Source organism: Staurois parvus, unplaced genomic scaffold (assembly GCF_062004578.1).
Source record: "Staurois parvus isolate SC_StPar_1 unplaced genomic scaffold, SC_StPar_1.0 ptg000719l, whole genome shotgun sequence".
Taxonomy (NCBI): Eukaryota; Metazoa; Chordata; class Amphibia; order Anura; family Ranidae; genus Staurois; species Staurois parvus.
The window spans coordinates 10297797-10317246 of record NW_028318515.1 but is presented as its reverse complement, the minus strand read 5'-3'; the positions used below and the strand labels follow the sequence as shown (position 1 = coordinate 10317246).

The following is a 19450-nucleotide window of genomic DNA, read 5'->3' as shown; positions in this document are numbered from 1 at the left end:
GTAGTGACCAGTTGGATTGTAGCCACTACTCAGTTCAAGAAGCCAGTGGCTTTCTATGCATGGCTCCCTGTTGGAAATGTAACTTTTGTAGATATGTTGTACGCTCCCATCAAAAAAGGATACCCAATGGTCAAATACATAGTCCTACATTTGATGCGAATTGTCAAACTACAGGTATCAACTATCTTACGACATGTCATTGAGGTGCCTTTTATATAGGCAATAACCAAAAGAGCATTTTTTAACGCATTCGAGACCATGAAAGGGTTATCTTTAAGGAAAAGTGGGAATCATCAATTGGTCACCATGTCGGTTTATATCATGCCTCTAATCTGTCTAAAATAAATTTTTTGCCTTGGATCATGTGCTTGCACATGACAGAGAGGGAGACATTGATAAACTTGTTAGAAAAAGAAAAAAAGGTAGATATTTGACAAGGATGGCAATAGATATACTGGCTTGAATGAAGCGGTGAGCTTCAAACCCTTTTTGTGATTAGTGCCCCTTTTGCAATCTCTGGGGATTTGGCCATCATCATATCAACCTTTTTTATGAGCAAACATTTTTTTTATGTACTGATCTACTGCAGTGGCTTCATAGAGATTTTTTGTTAACCACTTGCCCTACTGAGGATTTACCCCTCTTCCTGAACAGGCATTTTATTGCTATTCGGCGCTGCACTATTTCAACTGGTAATTGCGTGGTCATGCAATGTTGTACCCAAACTAAATTTACATCTTTTTTCACACAAATATAGCTCTTTTCCTGGTATTTGATCACCTGTGTGCTTTTTATTTTTTGCGCTATAACCAAAAAAAGACCGAAAATTTCGAAAAAAAGGCTATTTTTTTCTTTTCGCTATACAAAATATATATACATTTTTTTATTTTTTAACCCCCCTGGTGGTATTCCCAAGTGTAGCTCGGGGTTAACTTTCAGTTCCAGAAGCAGTAACCCCGAGCTACAATCAGGATTACACTGCAACGTTGCTCAGGGATTCCTTACAACATTGCAGTTATCTTGTCCCACGGTCCCACGCTGTCCTCCCGCTGCGTTCCCAGGCATGTCCTCCGGCCAATGCCGGCATACGTCTTCCAGAATCCGTTCCCTGCAAGCGTCGGGAGAATGGGGGACGGAACCAGTGGGAATTTAAAAAATTACATTCACTCAATACACTAAAATCTGATAGTATTACATTACTGTATCAAACCATTTCACATACATTTTGTCCCTAGTGCTTTGTCCTGTGCCCTGCCTTCATTTTTACCGTTCTTCCTGCCTGGAAACTTGAGAACGTCCATGGCATCCAAAAAGCGTCCCTTTAGGTCAGCTAGAGAACAGTGATAGTAAACTAGAACCACTTGCAGAATTGAGTGATGATTCGTGGGGAAATTTGTCAGACACTGAAAACGATTTTGCGACAGAGCTCAGTGATGTGCGAACTTGTCGCTCTATTTCAAATTTCAGTGTTTTTTGTTTGATTACATTATTGGATTAAAATGATTATTATATTATTTTTTATGATTATTTATTATATTATAATTTATGATTTAGTGTTCCAAATTTTATGATACCTGGGATGTTTACTAGACTCTTGTTCGGACAGATTTCACTGAGTTAATCCTAAGAATTACAGGCCTACTACTATAAAAAAAACAACATATTTCCATTGAAAACAATGTACTGCTTTGAGCACAGAAATACTGACATAATCAGACCGCTAGGGAGGTTAAAGTAGAACTAAAGGAAAAATTTTTGTTTTACGTTTCGGATAGAGTGCAGAGGGATTATAATTCTTGTCAGTTTTTATTGCTGTCTGTGCCCCAGTTGAGGAGATTCACCCTCTCCATTTGTCCTGTTTACCATTATCTGTGAAAGTGAAAGTAAAAGAAAATCATCAATTTTTGGTTGTCCACAGAATGGTAATAGGGGAAATCTTCCAATGGGTACACTAGTTCTGGTGACCTGGAGTTTCCCAAGGATGGCCCTTAATTTGCAGGGGTTTCTGCTCACTTCCTGTTTGGCTATGGGACAGGAAGTGAAGGAAAATGTCTGCAGTGGGACACAGATGGCGAAAAAAAACTGACAGGTATAACCTTCCCATGCTCTATAGGAAATTAAAACAAAAGTTTGCCTGTAGTTCTTTTTAGCAAGTAATTTAAATTAATAAAATTTTAATTTAGCAACATACAAAACAAGAAGAAGAAACACTAACATAAATATTTCAACTGGTAATTGTGCAGTCATACGCTGCACCCAACTAAATTTATGTCCTTTTTTTCACACAAATAGAGCTTTCTTTTTGTGGTATTTGATCACCTTTGGCGCTACAAACAAAAAAAGACAGTAAAGTCAAATTCCGTCATAAATATAGGCCAAAATGTATTCTGCTACGTCTTTGGTAAAAAAAATCTCAGTAAGTGTATATTGATTGCTATGTGTGAAAGTTAAAGCTTCTACAAACTATGGTATAGATACTGCAATTTACGCCATTTTTTTTTTATTCTGCTATACAGCACTGCACTAGTTTAACTGACAACTGCACAGTCATGCAATACTGTAAAAAGTTTGTCCTTATTTCACACAAATAAAGCTTTCTTTCGTTGGTATTTGATCACCTGTGCGCTTTTTATTTTTTGTGCTAAACAAAAAGACCGAAAATTATGAAAAAAAAACGTTATTTTCTCATTGCGGTCATAAAAAATATACGAAAAACTCATTTTGTCATAAATTTAGGCACAAAATGTATTCTGTTACATGTTTTTGGTAGAAAAAAAAAATACCCATAAGTGTATATTGATTGCTTTGTGTAAAATGTAAACATTTTTTGTTTACACAAAGTTGTCACTTAAAATATTGCTCACACAAGCCATGGGTATATGTTGAATTACACCCCAAAATACATTCTGCTACATCTACTGAGTATGGGGATACCACGTGTGAGACTTTCTGGAGGCCTAGCAACATACAGGAGCCTGAAATCCAATGACCACTTTGAAATCCTGAAGGTACGCAACTTCCTCATTTTACTTCCTTACTACCTATTACAGTTTCAGAGGCCCTTAAATGCCAGGATAGCCCCCCCCCACACACACAAATTATCCCTTTTCGAACAGTAGACACCCAAAGGAATTTATAAAGAGGCATGGTGAGTATTTCTTCATTTTCCAAAAACTTGTGGCAACAAACGAGATCTGCAAAATACTCACCATGCTTCTTATCAAATTCCCTGGGGTGTCTACTTTCCAAAAAAGGGTCATTGAGGGGTTTGGTGCTATCCTGGCATTTCAGGGCCTCCAAAACTATGGTAGGTAGTCAGAAAGTGTAATGAGGAAATAAAGCCCTTTAAAAGACTGAAGGTGCTTATTGGGCTTTGGGGTCCTGTACTTGGCTAGACTGCCAAAAAGTCTCTCACATGTGGTACCACCATACTCAGGAGAAGTAGCAGAATGTATTTGGAGGAGTAATTCCACATATACCCATGGCATGTGTGAGAAATAAATCAAAGTGACAATTTTGTGCAAAAAAGAAAACTTTTTTTTCTCATTTTACAAAAACTTGTTAAAAAAAAATTGACTCTACATGCCTCTCAACAAATAAACGTTTATGCCCAGCATTAGAAGTTTATGCCACACAGTACACACACTTCTAACCACCTGAAGACCAAGCTTTCTCGGACACTTTTTGTTCGCATGAAAAAAATCAGGAAATCACTTTGAACTCCCAAACATATTTTTTTAAAGCAGACACCCTAATGAATAAAATGGTGGGTGCTGCAATTCTTAATGTCACATAGTACTCGTGCAGTGTACTTTTCTTTTTTAACTTTTAATGCACAGAAACACAATATATAAGCCAATTATTTGGTAAAACATAAAAGTTGATGGTATGCAGAGCAAATATATTCCAAAACATGACATGCTTTTAAACTGTGCATGTCCCGTGCAATGGCGACAAACTGAATACATTTTTAAAATCCATAGGCAACGTTTTAAGACTTTTCAAGCTAATATTTTAGATTTACAGAGGAGGTCTAGTGCTGGAATTACTGCCCTCGATCTGACGTTCGCGGTGATACCTCACATGCATGGTGCAACCACTGTTTACATACTGGCACAGGGTCAACGCTTGCGCACGCATGTGCGTGCGCTGGGGGGCAAGGGAGTTTTTTTTTTTTTTTTAAGTTATTTTGATCTTTAATTTTTACACTGTCCCTTTTATTTTTTATATCACTTTTATTGCTATCACAGGGAATGCAAATATCCCCTATAACTTCAATGGGCATTGTCATATATTCTTTTTTGAGAAATCTGGGGTCCATCAGATTCTAGATCTCTCCTCTGCCCTTACATTATCTAATCAAACCAAGATCGGTGTGATCAGATGCTTTCCCAACTTACAAATGGCGCTGTTTATATCCTGTGAAACTGAAGTGATGAAATGCTCATAGCTTCCGATTTTTTAAGACTATAGAGATGATTGGCACCATTCCGGTCTCCAATAAGCTCTATGGTCAGCTGGTAGAAACACCGGCTGCATTCTCACGTTCCCCCAATGGCATGGGACTGCCCAAGAAGGCGGTGTAAGGCAGCGAGGGGGGGGGGCATCTTCTCCTGTTGCTTGTAAAAGCAATCCTGCAGCTAATTAGCCACTAGGATTGCTTTTACATGAAAACTGATCTCCGGCAGAAAAAGACGATACAAGGATGATGCCTGCAGCTGCAGGCATCATCCTGGTATAACCACTCAAAGTCCAGAGAGGTACCAGTACGTCACTGGTCCTTGTTGGGTGTATATGCCATGTTCTTTTTTTTTTAAGCAGCCTGTGGGCTGAATGAAAAAAAGAGAAGACATCTCTGCCAGAGAAAGTGTGTGGTATGCCTACCATTATAATATACCACCCTGCATCCACCCACTTCAAATGGTGGTCATACATGAAATGCATCCACCTACTGGCTACCCCTGACCACCATGCTTCGCCATATAGGCTCTTTTTAACTGCAGATGAAAAATCTTATCCAACAGCACTGCACACACCTACTTATGTAAATTCTGAGAGCAAGACTGACCCTGTTGCTGTCAGAATAAACAAGTCTGTGCTGCAGCTGAATGACATCCTCATTTCTCAAGCAGGCTTTTTCCCCCTTTCTAAGACGGGTATTTACAAGCCGTTGGAGGAAGCCCCAGTGATCAAGTCGCACGGTGTCACGTGCGCCAATTCCAAGATGTCCGCCGCAGATATCCCCGCCCCGCCAAGTCGCTGATCGTCGCCATTATTATAAAAAAATTAAAAATCCAGTATCTATACCATTTGTAAACGCTATAACTTTCACGTAAACCAATTAATTTACACGTACTTGTTTTAGCAAAGACATGTCGCAGAATACATTTTGGACGAAATTTATGACGAAAATGTGATTTTTACATTTTTTTACTGGACATGTTTTATAGCAAAAAGTCCAAAATAGTTTTTTTTCTCAAAATTGTCAGCCTTTTGTTTTATAGCGCAAAAAATAAAAAACGCACAGGCAAATACATCTGAAAGAAAGCTCAATTTGAGGGACAAAAAGGACGTACATTAAATTTGAGTGCAGTGTTGCATTACCGCGCAATTGTCAGTTAAAGTAACGCAGCGATGTAACACAAATCGTTTCTGTAACCGCTTCCTGACCACCCTATAGCAGAAATACTGCTACAGGGCGGTATGGGTGCATATATATATATATATATATATATATATATATATATATATACACACACAGTGGGGATCGAAAGTTTGGGCACCCCAGCTAAAAATTTGTATTAATGTGCATAAAGAAGCCAAGGAAAGATGGAAAAATCTCCAAAAGGCATCAAATTACAGATTAGACATTCTTATATGTCAACAAAAGTTAGATTTTATTTCCATCATTTACACTTTCAAAATAACAGAAAACAAAAAAATGGCGTCTGCAAAAGTTTGGGCACCCTGCAGAATTTATAGCATGCACTGCCCCCTTTGCCAAGCTGAGACCTGCCAGTGTCATGGATTGTTCTCAATCATCGTCTGGGAAGACCAGGTGATGTCAATGTCAAAGGTTTTAAATGCCCAGACTCATCTGACCTTGCCCCAACAATCAGCACCATGGGTTCTTCTAAGCAGTTGTCTAGAAAACTGAAACTGAAAATAGTTGACGCTCACAAAGCTGGAGAAGGCTATAAGAAGATAGCAAAGCGCTTTCAGATGTCAATATCCTCTGTTCGGAATGTAATTAAGAAATGGCAGTCATCCGGAACAGTGGAAGTTAAAGCAAGATCTGGAAGACCAAGAAAAATATCAGACAGAACAGCTCGCAGGATTGTGAGAAAAATAATTCAAAACCCACGTTTGACTGCAAGATCCCTCCAGAAAGATCTGGCAGACACTGGAGTTGTGGTACACTATTCTACTATAAAGAAATACTTGTACAAATATGGTCTTCATGGAAGAGTCATCAGAAGAAAACCTCTTCTACGTCCTCACCACAAAAATCATTGTTTGAACTTTGCAAATGAACATATAGACAAGCCTGATGCATTTTGGAAACAAGTTCTGTGGACCGATGAGGTTAAAATTGAACTTTTTGGCCGGAATGAGCAAAGGTACGTTTGGAGAAGAAGGGGCACAGAATTTAATGAAAAGAACCTCTGTCCAACTGTTAAGCATGGGGTTGGATCAATCATGCTTTGGGGTTGTGTTGCAGCCAGTGGCACAGGGAACATCTCACGAAAAATGGATTCAATAAAATTTCAGCAAATTTTGGATGGTAACTTGATGCCATCTGTGAAAAAGCTGAAGTTAAAGAGAGGATGGCTTCTACAAATGGATAATGATCCTAAACACACCTCGAAATCCACGGGGGATTACATCAAGAGGCGTAAACTGAAGGTTTTGCCATGGCCTTCACAATCTCCTGACTTCAACATAATTGAAAATCTATGGATAGACCTTGAAAGAGCAGTGCGTGACAGACAGCCCAGAAATCTCAAAGAACTGGAAGACTTTTGTAAGGAAGAATGGGCAAAGATACCTCAAACAAGAACTGAAAGACTCTTGGCTGGCTACAAAAAGCGTTTACAAGCTGTGATACTTGCCAAAGGGGGCAGTACAAGATATTAACTCTGCAGGGTGCCCAAACTTTTGCAGACGCCATTTTTTTGTTTTCTGTTATTTTGAAAGTGTAAATGATGGAAATAAAATCTAACTTTTGTTGACATATTATAAGAATGTCTAATCTGTAATTTGATTATTAATACAAATTTTGCACATTAATACAAATTTTTAGCTGGGGTGCCCAAACTTTCGATCCCCACTGTATATATATATATATATATAGACACACACACATGATTTGCGCTCCCATGGTTTTCACGCCCCTCCCAGATGGCATCAGATTACCCGCCAGTACACCAGTCATCACATTTAACCCCTTGATTGCCAGGAACACGCTCATGCACAATGAACCTCCATTGTTAGTATAGTGTCTGAACGGATCAATATCTTTCATCAGATCAGCACTCTACCAGTGGTCACATAAGTATAGTGTCCCCACAAACGCAGTCTTAGCAGGATCAGCCCCAAAACCTGCTAGCCTTTGCGCTTAGCCCCTACGCTTACCCCCCCCCCCCCCCTTCGCCTCAGCAAGTGCAGTGTCAATAGGTAACTGTCACTTGATATATTACACAAAACCCCAGTGTTCGCAGAATCAGGCCTGATCTCTGTTAGCACTTGTCAGTAAATTTTGATGACTCTCATATGCAGCAGAGTGCCAGTACTAGTGCCGCGCTACCTTTTGGTGAACTAGCGAGTACTAGTGGCCAAGTACATCCTTGTCTTTCACATATCTCTTAGATTGTAAGCTCCCAGGATCAGACCCTCTTAACCTTGTATTGAACTGTATTGTTCTGCATTGTCTCCCGTTATATTGTAGCGCTGAGCAAACTTTTGGCGCCATAAATCCTGTATAATAATAATAATACCAGCACTGCAGTATGACTTGGAGACGTGGTGAGTCCCTTAAGTCCAGTACAAGCCGGTGCGGGGGCAAGCACAAGTATTGTCCCGCAACCACAAAGAATTCGCACACAGGCCTGTAGAGCTCCTAGTATCCTTCCGGATGTGCTTGCAAATCCCGATTGACAGTCCACAAATAGCAAATTTAACTACTCCCCTTGATTTTTGGAGCTGTTTTTCACAGAATATCCGTATGCGTTGATTGTGGATCAAAGCAATTTACATGCACAACAATTTATCGCCACCAACCCAAATTCAACCCTTGCCAGACCAGTCGCATGGAAACTTATTACGGTTTTCGAATCTACATTTTTTTGGGGCCTAACCCTCATCATGGGCATTACTAAAAGAAATGAATTGCGGTTGTATTGGTGTAGACCTGATTCATCATATGCCGTGTTCTCTGCTACCACGGCCAGGCATAGATATGAGAGTAAAATGTGTTTTATGCATTTCAATGACAATACACTGTCATCCTCGGGGTGACCCTGAATTTGACCGGCTCCACAAAATTCAGCCCCTCGCAAATCACCTTAACCAAAAATTTGCAGATGTCTATACTCCCCAGCAAAACATCTGCGTTGATGAGTCCCTCATTAATTTTTCTGGCCGCCTTGCAGTCAAACAATTTCTCCCCTGCAAGCGTGCCAGATATGGGGTCAAGATGTAGAAGACCTGTGAGAGGACAACAGGCTATACTTATAAATTTTGGATTTACGAGGGAAAAGATAGTCACGAGGAGCCCCCCGGATGCCCAGACTACATGGGAAGCAGTGGCAAGATAGTTTGGGACTTTGTGTCATCCTTTTTCCATATGGGGTACCACTTATACGTGGACAATTTTTATTCAAGCGTACCACTATTTAAACATTTGTTCAATCTTAGAGCTGCGCTTGTGGCAAAGTGTGACCTAATGTGTGCCCACCATTAGAAGTGGGTGGATGCAGGGTGGTATATTCTAATGGTGGGCATACCACACACTTTTTCTGGCAGAGATTTCTTCTCATTTTTTCATTCAGTCCACAGGCTGCATACAAAAAAAAAAAAAAGAAAAAAAAGAACATAGCATATACACCCAACAAGGACCAGCGACGTACTGGTACATCACTGGACTTTGAATGGTTATACCAGGATGATGCCTACAGCTGCAGGCATTATCCTGGTATCATTTTTTTCAGCCGGCGATCGGCTTTCATGTAAAAGCAATCCTAGTGGCTAATTAGCTGCAGGATTGCTTTTACAAGCAGCGGGAGAAGATGTCCCCCCTCCCCCGCTGCCTTCCACCGCCTTCTCGGGCAGTACCGTGCCATTGGGGGAACCCGAGACTGCAGCCGGTGTTTCTGCCAGCTGACCATAGATCTGATTGGAGACCAGAGTGGTGCCAATCATCTCTATAGTCTAAGAATTCCGAAGCTACAAGCATTTCATCACTTCAGTTTCACAGGATATAAACAGCGCCATTTGTAAATTGGGAAAGCATCTGATCACACCGATTTTGGTTTGATTAGATAATGTAAGGGCAGAGGAGATATCCAGAGTCTGATAGACCCAAGATTTCTCAAAAAAGAATATATGACAATGCCCACTGAAGTTATAGGGGATATTTGCATTCCCTGTGACAGCATTAAGAGTGATAAAAAAAAATTTAAAAAAATTAAAGGTACAGTGTAAAAATAATTTTAAAAAAATCAAAATAACTAAAAAAAAAAAAAAATTGCCCCTCCCATGCGCGCACACCTGTGTGCACAAGCCTTGACCCTGTGACAGTATGTAAACAGCGGTTGCACCATGCATGTGAGGTATTGCCGTGAACGTCAGATCAAGTGCAGTAATTCTAACACTAGACCTCCTCTGTAAATCTAAAATGGTAGCTTTTAAAGTGTTGCCTATGGATATTTAAAATGTTTGCAGTTTGTCGCCATTGCACGGGGCATGCGCACTTTTAAAGCATGTCATGTTTTGTATCCATTTACTCGGCATACCATTATCTTTTATATTTTACCAAATAATTGGCCAATATATTGTGTTTTTGTGCATTAAAAGTAAAAAAAAAGTGTATTTTTTTTTAAATTTGCTTTTGAAAAATCACTGCGCAAGTACTATGTTCCATAAAATATTGTAGTACCCACCATTTTATTCACTAGGGTGTCTGCTTTAAAAAATATATAATGTTTGGGGGTTTAAATTAATTTCCTAGCAAAAATTACTGATTTTTTTTTCATGTGAGCAAAAAGTGTCAGAAAAGGCTTGATCTTCTTGTGGTTAGAAGAGTGAGCGATGTGCGGCATAAACTTCTAATGCTGGGCATAAAACGCCCCCACCCCCCAAAATGACCCCTTTTTAGAAAGTAGACAACCCAAACTATTTGCTGAGAGGCATTTTGGGTAAAAATTTATTTTTTTACCACAAGTTTTTGGAAAATGACAAAAAAATTTTTTTTTTTTTTTTTTTTTACACAAAATTGTCACTTAAATGATTTACTGCTCACACATGTCATGGGTATATGTGAAATTACTCCCCAATACATTCTGCCACTTCTCCCGAGTATGTGGGTACCACATGTGAGAGACTACAAAATCCAATAAGCACCTTCAGGCTTTTAAAGGGCTTTATTTCCTCATTACACTTCCAGACTACCTATCACAGTTTCGGAGGCCCTGAAATGCCAGGATAGCACCTAACCCCTTCAAATGACCCCTTTTTGGAAAGTAGACACCCCAAGGAATTTGATAAGAAGCACGGTAAGTATTTTGCAGATCTCATTTGTTGCCACAAGTTTTTGGAAAATAAAGAAAAAATAAAAAAATAGAAAAATATGTTTTTGTTTATTTCAAAACCTTGGGAGAAAAAAATGAGATCTGCAAAATACTCACCATGCCTCTTTTTAAATTTCTTGGGGTGCCTACTTTCCAGAAAGGGGTCATTTGTGGGGGGGTTTGGTGCTATCCTGGCACGTCAGGGCCTTCGAAACTGTGATAGGTAGTGAGGAAGTGTAATGAGGAAGTTACGCACCTTCAGGCTTTCAAAGTGGTCATTGGATTTCAGGCTCCTGTATGTGGCTAGGCTCCCAAAAAGTCTCACACACGTGGTATCCCCATACTCGGTAGACGTAGCAGAATGTATTCTGGGGTGTAATACCAGATATACTCATGACTTGTGCAAGAAATACAGTTGTGACCAAAATTATTCAACCCCCACTGAAATTGAGTGTTTTGGCCAGTTTGACATTGCTTTTGATCATTCAGTCATCTTGCTTACATTTACATTAAAGAGGCACTTGTAGGTCAGACAAATATAACATAACAGTTATAATGAAATAACCACAAATGTCTTTTCTGTGCTCACAGCATTATCAGTTTTATTCAACCCCCAAGTGACATTCAATCTTAGTACTTAGTACAGCATCCTTTTACAGTTATAACAGCTTTTAAACGTGAAGCATAGCTTGACACAAGTGTCTTGCAGCGATCTACGGGTATCTTCGCCCATTCTTCATGGGCAAAGGCCTCCAGTTCAGTCACATTCTTAGGCTTGCGCACTGCAACTGCTTTCTTTAAGTCCCACCAGAGGTTCTCAATCGGATTTAAGTCTGGTGACTGCGATGGCCACTCCAAAATGTTCCAGCCTTTCCTCTGCAACCATGCTCTAGTGGACTTGGAGGTATGCTTGGGATCATTGTCCTGTTGAAAGGTCCAACGTCTCCCAAGCCTCAGGTGTGTGACGGACTGCATCACGTTTCCATCCAATATCTCCTGGTACTGAAGAGAATTCATGGTACCTTGCACACGCTGAAGCTTCCCTGTACCTGCAGAAGCAAAACAGCCCCAAAGCATGATTGACCCTCCACCATGCTTCACAGTAGGCAAGGTGTTCTTTTCATCATAGGCCTTGTTCTTCCTCCTCCAAACATAGCGTTGATCCATGGGCCCAAACAGTTCTAATTTTGTTTCATCAGTCCACAGAACACTATCCCACAACTTTTGTGGTTTGTCCACATGGCTTTTGGCATACTGCAGTCGACTCTTCTTATTCTTTGGAGACAGCAAGGGGGTACGCCTGGGAGTTCTGGCACGGAGGCCTTCATTACGCAGTGTGCGTCTTATTGTCTGGGCTGAAACTTCTGTACCCACATCTGACAAATCTTTTCTCAGTTCCTCAGCAGTCACACGGGGACTTCTCTCCACTCTACGCTTCAGGTAGCGCACAGCAGTCGAAGTCAGCATCTTCTTTCTGCCACGACCAGGTAGCGTTTCAACAGTGCCCTTTGCCTTGAATTTGCGAATGATGCTTCCTAAGGTGTCTCTTGGTATGTTTAACATCTTTGCAATCTTCTTATAGCCATTGCCCTTCCTGTGAAGAGAAATCACCTCTTCTCTTGTCTTCCTGGACCATTCTCTTGCCTTCACCATGTTTGTAACCACACCAGTAAATGTCTAGAAGGAGCTGAGTATCACAGTCATTTTAAAGCTGCCTAATTGGTGCTTATTATGCTTGATTGCTGCTCGGTGACATCCACAGGTGTTTTCAATACCTGATGGAAAGCACCTGTATGAACCTCTGTTCTTCAGAGTGGTAGTCTTTAAGGGGTTGAATAATTGTGGCAATGAAGAAACCACATAAGAACCATTTACTACTGTATTACATAAACAATTGATGTCATTTTAGTTGCATTTGGGTAGTTACAACGTCCTTGTAGGATTTGATTCTGAATACAATTCCAAATGTACACTATAGTCCCTAAACCCCTTTACAGCATTGGGGGTTGAATAATTTTGGTCACAACTGTAAATCATTTAAATGACAACTTCGTGTAAAAAAAAAAAACATTTTTGTCATTTTCCAGAAACTTGTGGAGAAAAAAAAAAATCTTCCATGGACACAATATGCCTCTCCGCAGATAGCTTAGGGTGTCTACTTTCCGAAAAGGGGTCATTTGAGGGTGGTTGTACTATCCTGGTATTTTAGCACCTCAAGATATGTGATAGGCAGTCAGAAAGTAAAAGCTGTGTAAATTCCATTATCTATACCATAGTTTGTAGACGCTATTAGGCTACGTTCACACTAGCGTTGTGTGCAGGCGGTAGAGAGGCGTTTGGGAAGCGTTTTTACAGCTTCCCAAACGCCTCTGCCAATTCTGCACATTGCAGCACATGATGCTGTTAGGGCTCGTTCACACTAGGCTGTTTTGCCAACGCTTGCCAAACGCCCCTATAGCTTTTGGCAAGCGTTATTAACGCTCGGCAAACGCTCCGCAAATGCCGCATGCGCGGTTTAGCGGCGGTTGCTAGGCGTTTGCCGAGCGTTAATAACGCCCCACAAACGCCTATAATGCAGTTTGAGTGGTGTTACCGCTCCGCAAACGCCCCGCAACCGCGTCGCAACCGCACCGCAAACGCCGGCCGGGCGTTTGCGGAGCGGCACCATAGAAGAGAATAGGAGGCTTCAAAGCCTCCTGACTCGTCCAGAGGCGTCCGTTTTGCCGCGACGCGACGCAAACGCTCCCGTTAGAACAGCACCATGTGCTGTAATGTGCAGAATTGGCAGAGGCGTTTGGAAAGCGGTAAAAACGCTTCCCAAACGCCTCTCTGCCGCCTGCACACAATGCTAGTGTGAACGTAGCCTTAGAGCGGTAGCGTTGCGTCGCGGCAAAACGGACGCCTCTGGTCGAGTCAGGAGGTGTTGAAGCCTCCTATTCAAGCCTATGGTGCAGCACCACAAACGCCCGGCTGGCGGTTGCGACACGGTTGCGGAGAGGTAACACCATTCAAACTTCATTATAGGCGTTTGTGGGGCATTTTTAACGCTCGGCAAACGCCTAGCAACTGCCGCTAAACCGCGCATGCCGGACCAACGCTTGCCAAAACGCTATAGGGGCCAACGCTTGCCAAACACTATAGGGGCGTTTGGCAAGCGTTGGTAAAACAGCCAAGTGTGGATGAGCCCTAACTTTCACACAAAGCAATAAATATAAACTTGCTAGGAATTTTTGTAACCAAAAACACGTAGCAGAATACATTTTGGCCTAAATGTATGATGAAATTTTAGTTTTTGGATATTTTTTTATGATCGAAATGAGAAAATATTGTTTCTCAAAATTGTATTTTTTTTCTTCAAAATTTTTCTGTTTATAGTGCCAAAAATAAAAGCGCACAGGTGAGCAGATACCACCAAAAGAAAGCTCTATTTGTGTGAAAAAAAGGAGATAAATTTCATTTATGTACCGTATTGCATAACCACCCAATTGTCCGTTAAACTAGTGCAGTGCTGTATAGCAAAAAAAATGGCGTAAATTGCAGTATCTATACCGTAGTTTGTAGACACTATTACTTTCACAAAAAGCAATCAATATACACTTATTGGGATTTTTTTCTACCAAAAACATGTAGCAGAATACATTTTGGCCTAAATTTATAACCAACTTTGAGTTTACTATATATTTTTTATAGCTGAAAGTAAAAAATATTGTTTTTCTTCAAAATTTTCGGTCTTTTTTTGTTTATAGCATGAAAAATAAAAAGCGCACAGGGGATCAAATACCACCGAAAGAAAGCTCTATTTGTGTAAAAAAAAAAAGGACGTAAATTTCGTTTGGGTGCAGCACTGCATGACCGTGCAATTATCAGTTGAATTAGTGCAGCACCCAGTAGCAAAAAAAGGCCTGGTCAGGAAGGGGGGTAAATCCTCAGGAGGGCAAGTAGTAAAAGAATATTCCTGGGAAGAACCTACCTATATACTCGGTAAGTGTGTATAATTCCTTATTCAAATATGTGATATATTTACCATTTGAATCATATCATCCTAAAATAATGTTTATTTCTTTGGAAGTCACTTAGGACCCATATGTCTCTCCTATGGCTTAATAAAACTGCCCTTCCGGGGTGGGGGAGGAACCTATTGAAAATTTTGTGAATCCCTTGATTGGTAAGTATTAAGATTTTTATCTATTGGGTTTGCCTTGTGGTTTTGTTCTTTTCAACTCTCCACAATGTCCATTTGATCATTGTTAGATTTTCAATATTATATTGTTCATATTGCATAGTAGGATGCTTGGTCCTAAGCAATATCATTCTTTTTTTATGTTTAGCATACTGAACTAATATTCTCAGTACTTACTGTTATTTTTTCTATTTCATAGTGATCTAATTTGTGTAGCACTTATCTGTCTCCTGAGGAAGCCAAGGTAATGCTGAAACATGTAGAACTCAAGTGACTACAGTACTATACAATAAATGGATTCACAAGTCCAGCATACCATCATCCGGATGGAAGTTTTGTAATGATTTTAATGAGAACATGGTTTTAATCTTTTGACCTTGTTAAAAAATATGGAATTTTATGCAATTGGATTTGTTTTTGTGTTTTAGCACCTCTAAAATTTCAAACAATTCCTTATTGTTTCCTCATTCCAAAGAGATGCCAGGGAATATGTACTGCACACACCAGCACAGAGCTGTGAGCATCTTGTCAATGAGATGTGGAGTCTTGCCATTCCCCTGATCTCACCAAGTCTACTCCATCCTCATCTAGGTGCTGAATGTGGAAGCCAGGAGAGAGTCAAGTATGCCCTTTTCACCCCTAAAGTTTATTTTTATGGTGCTTTTCAAAAAGAGAGGGGGCACATCTAAAAGTCCTTGCATTGTAACTGCAAAATTGGCTTTAAATTACCACCATTAGGTTAGTGATAAGTTTTATTGAGATGTCTATTGAGAAGATGTTGAAAAGAAGTAATTTGTCGCTACTAAACTACCACTTTCTAAGAACAAAAACGAATATTTGAGACATTTTTCAACAGCTAAGATTCACACTTATGTGGTGCAAGATGAAAATATTTTGCAGTGCAATTTCAAGGAGCAGCTCCAGTGCAAGTTGATGTGATTTAGAAGTGATTCTAATGAGTTTTTGGTGTGATTTACAGTCAGTCAGTCTGTCTCTCTTGACAAGGGCCTCGGAAGGGAGATAACAAAGAAAAGGCTTGCAGAAAATGTTATTTAGGACAGATAGATGATTTCCATACAAGTCCATGCAGCTACAAATCGCACCATACTAAACTCGCACAGGACCCTTTTAAAAATCGCATTGGAATCGCAATGCATACATGTGAACAGCCTCCATAGAAACCCATGTTATTTCACTTTTCATGCGATTACATGCGTTCTGGAAAGCATCAGAAACCGCATCAGTGTGAGCCAGAGCTAAAAGCCCATATATGATTTTACATCTTTTGCAGTCTTTCTAAACTTATTTAATATTTATAACTTATATTTTTGCAGCAAACATTGAACATAAACCAATTAATGAAATTAAATAAGACAATAGTGAAATAAGCCTTTTGTCAGATTTAAAACCACAAAATTAATATCAAACTCACTGTAAACTTACCTGTTTTTGAAAGTTTCACGTGCTCAATAGTCTGCCTAGTGCAAACACCAAGATCATGAAAATCGCGCCTTCTGCCACCTCGTTCTCCTATTGATAAGTCTTGAAAACCAGCTGAAATAGTCAACTCTAAATGATAGACAAAAGAATATTTAAAACTAAACGTGTGCTGCTAAAATAAAAAAAAAAAAAATTGATTTTTGCTTTACCAGTAAAAAAGTTTTTGTTGGGAGTACATTACAGTACACAGGATATCCTCATCTCTAATACAATAGTTTATGCTGCCATCTTCAGGTGATTAGACACTGGCAAGAAAAAGAAAGGAAAACCTCTCCTCTCCTAGGCATAATCACTCCCTATTAGGCAAGGCTTCATTTTTGGTAGGAAGTCATAAACCACCGAGGAAGAGGTGTAGAATCTTTGTCTTCAATAATGTACCCCAAGAAGAGGAATTTACAGGTAAACCAAAAATCCAATTTTTTAGCATACATTCCAGAGCACAGGGTATCTTCATCTCCAATACAATAGGAATGTTTCAAAGCACTAAATCTGAAAGGAAGGTGACCTGGTAACAAGTCAACAGGCCCCACTCAACTACACCAAAACAAGAAAAAACCTCACACAGCAGTCTGCAAAACTCGCTGACGAAAGGTAATGTTTACAGGGGCTGGAATGTTAACTTTGTAACATTTTGTAAATGTATGAACCAAACACAATGGAGCAGCTATACAAGCATAAGTTGAGCCACTGAAGCCCGATAAAGAATATCCCAGGCAGAGATACCCCTGGTAAAATGAAAAAATTGCAAAAATTTATGGAACTGTTCTTTTATACCATGAACTTAAGAAATAAGCTGGCAGATCCATTAGGACATGGTAGATATGGAAGCTGTATGACTCTTCCTTGGGCCTTTCAGAAGCACAAAGACGGAATCGGGCAGACAAATTAAATAGTTGTCTATAGGTAACAGAACGAAAAAACAAAGTCAATGGACCCTTAACTGGTGGAACAACACACCTTCCAATAAAGGCACACACCAAAGAGTATGAAGCAAATCAATCTTTAAAAAAAGGACAGCTGAAGATGAAATCTGACAATTTAATGTACTTAAGGCCAGTTCCAAGTAAACTCTGAACTGGAGAAAAGCCAGAATGTGACTCACAACATACAGTACTTGCAAGGATGAGATCCCTTAGCCTCCAACCAAGAAAAGTAACATTTCCAAGAACTATAGTAGATCTTCCTTGAAGTCGCCATCTGAGCCTTCAGTGGGGTAGGAATTAACTGCTTTCCCGCCGTCCTATAGCAGATATACTGCTACAGGGCAGCAGGGGTGCGCAAAATCATGTATATTATACACGTGACTTTGCACATCCGGGTAGGGGGGTGCGCGCGAGCTATGCGTGCGCCCTACCTGCGCCGCTATTCGCGGCCTCGGCTGTCAATTACCGGCCCCATCCGGAGATTACTCGCCAGCACCTGGTGATCGAGGAGCATTACCGACGGACGGAGAACTGTAAGTAAACAATACAGTTCTCTCCCGTCAGCTCCTGCACACTGCTATGCATAGCAGAATCATGCAAAGCAGTGTGCTTACAGTGAAGTACACACACACAGATTACAGTAAAACAGCACAATTAGCCCTTTGATTGCCCCAGACATTAACCCCTTCCTGCCTAGTGCCATTAACACAGTGTCAGTGCTTTTTATTAGCACTGATCACTGTATTGGTGTCACTGGGGATGTCAATGTCACCAAGTCAGTTCCCCCCATGTCAAAATGCACCGCTACAGTCCCGCTATTAGTCGCCAATCGCCGCTATTACTAGTAAAAATTTAAAAAAAAATCCCAGTATATATACCGCCATTTGTAAACGCTATAACTTTCACGTAAACCAATTAATTCACACGTATTGGGATTTTGTTTTAGCAAAGACGTAGCAGAATACATTTTGTCCTAAATTTATTTTTATTATTGGACATGTTTGTTTGCAAAAAGTCAAAAATAGAGTTTGTTTTTTTTTTTCACAAAATTGTCGGTCTTTTTTTTTGTAGCCTAAAAAAAAAAAAAAAAAAAAAAAAAACTGCTTGGGCAATCAAAATACCACCAAAACAAAGCTCTATTCATGAGAAAAAAAGGACGTAAATTTAATTTGGGTGCAGCGTTGCATGACCACACAATTGTCAGTTAAAGGAACGCAGCACCGTAATGCAAAAAATGGCCTGGTCAGGAAGGGGGGGGGGGGGGTAAATCCTCTGGAGTGCAAGTGGTTAATATACTACTTTTAACCCATGCCTTTTTGACTCAACATTATAAGTGTCCATTCGATCTGGTAAGCGTCCGTTGTTTCTATGGTGGTGGTGCATTCTGATCTCAAGAGGACGTGCTGATACACATCCATCTCTACACTTGATTATATATATTGGAACATTTTTCTCCTCTCAATATTACTTGGACTCATATATATATATTCTTTTATCTGCATATGATTCAATTTTGATGTGTATCAATTGATTTTTTTATGTCTAGCGCAGCAATATGCTTATATTAATTTGTACACAATCCTTCTAATTGTTTTGCCAGCCAGTTGCTTTGTTTTATACCAGCATAATTTCTGTTGGTAGTGCAACCAGTGGGGTAGGAATGACCAAGTCAGAGACTCCTCGGTCTTTTAAAGGATAAGTTAACCTTTTCAGGCAGAATTTCACTTTTCATAATAAATAGAGGCGTTTTCCAGTTCCATTTCTGGCCCAGCCATCCCAATGTGCTTTTCTCTCACTTACCTCCACAGGACGTTTAATTTTGAATCAGTTTATGCAAGATTTTGAACTGATTTTCAGATTCCATCATTCCCTGTAGATGATATCTCAGCATTCACTTCCTGTAGACCATCTCCCAGAAGCTTTCACTTCCTTGTTGCATCACAGAAGAGTGTGTGTTCACCGCTCTGGACCACACCTCCCTCATTACAATACCACCTTCCACCAACTAACTACAATCTGAATATACAGTGGGGCGAAAAAAGTATTTAGTCAGCCACCAA

At 40.1% G+C, this 19450-nt stretch overlaps 1 protein-coding gene across 1 annotated transcript in view; it reads right to left on the bottom strand.

Moving 5' to 3' along the window:
- Window positions 1-19450, bottom strand: part of PIWIL1 (piwi like RNA-mediated gene silencing 1) — a 474823-nt gene that overhangs the window by 445415 nt on the left and 9958 nt on the right. Inside the window, exon 3 of the mRNA XM_089653649.1 lies at window positions 16411-16536. Coding sequence (XP_089509775.1) covers window positions 16411-16536 — 126 coding nt within the window. The remainder of the gene's footprint in view (window positions 1-16410; window positions 16537-19450) is intronic.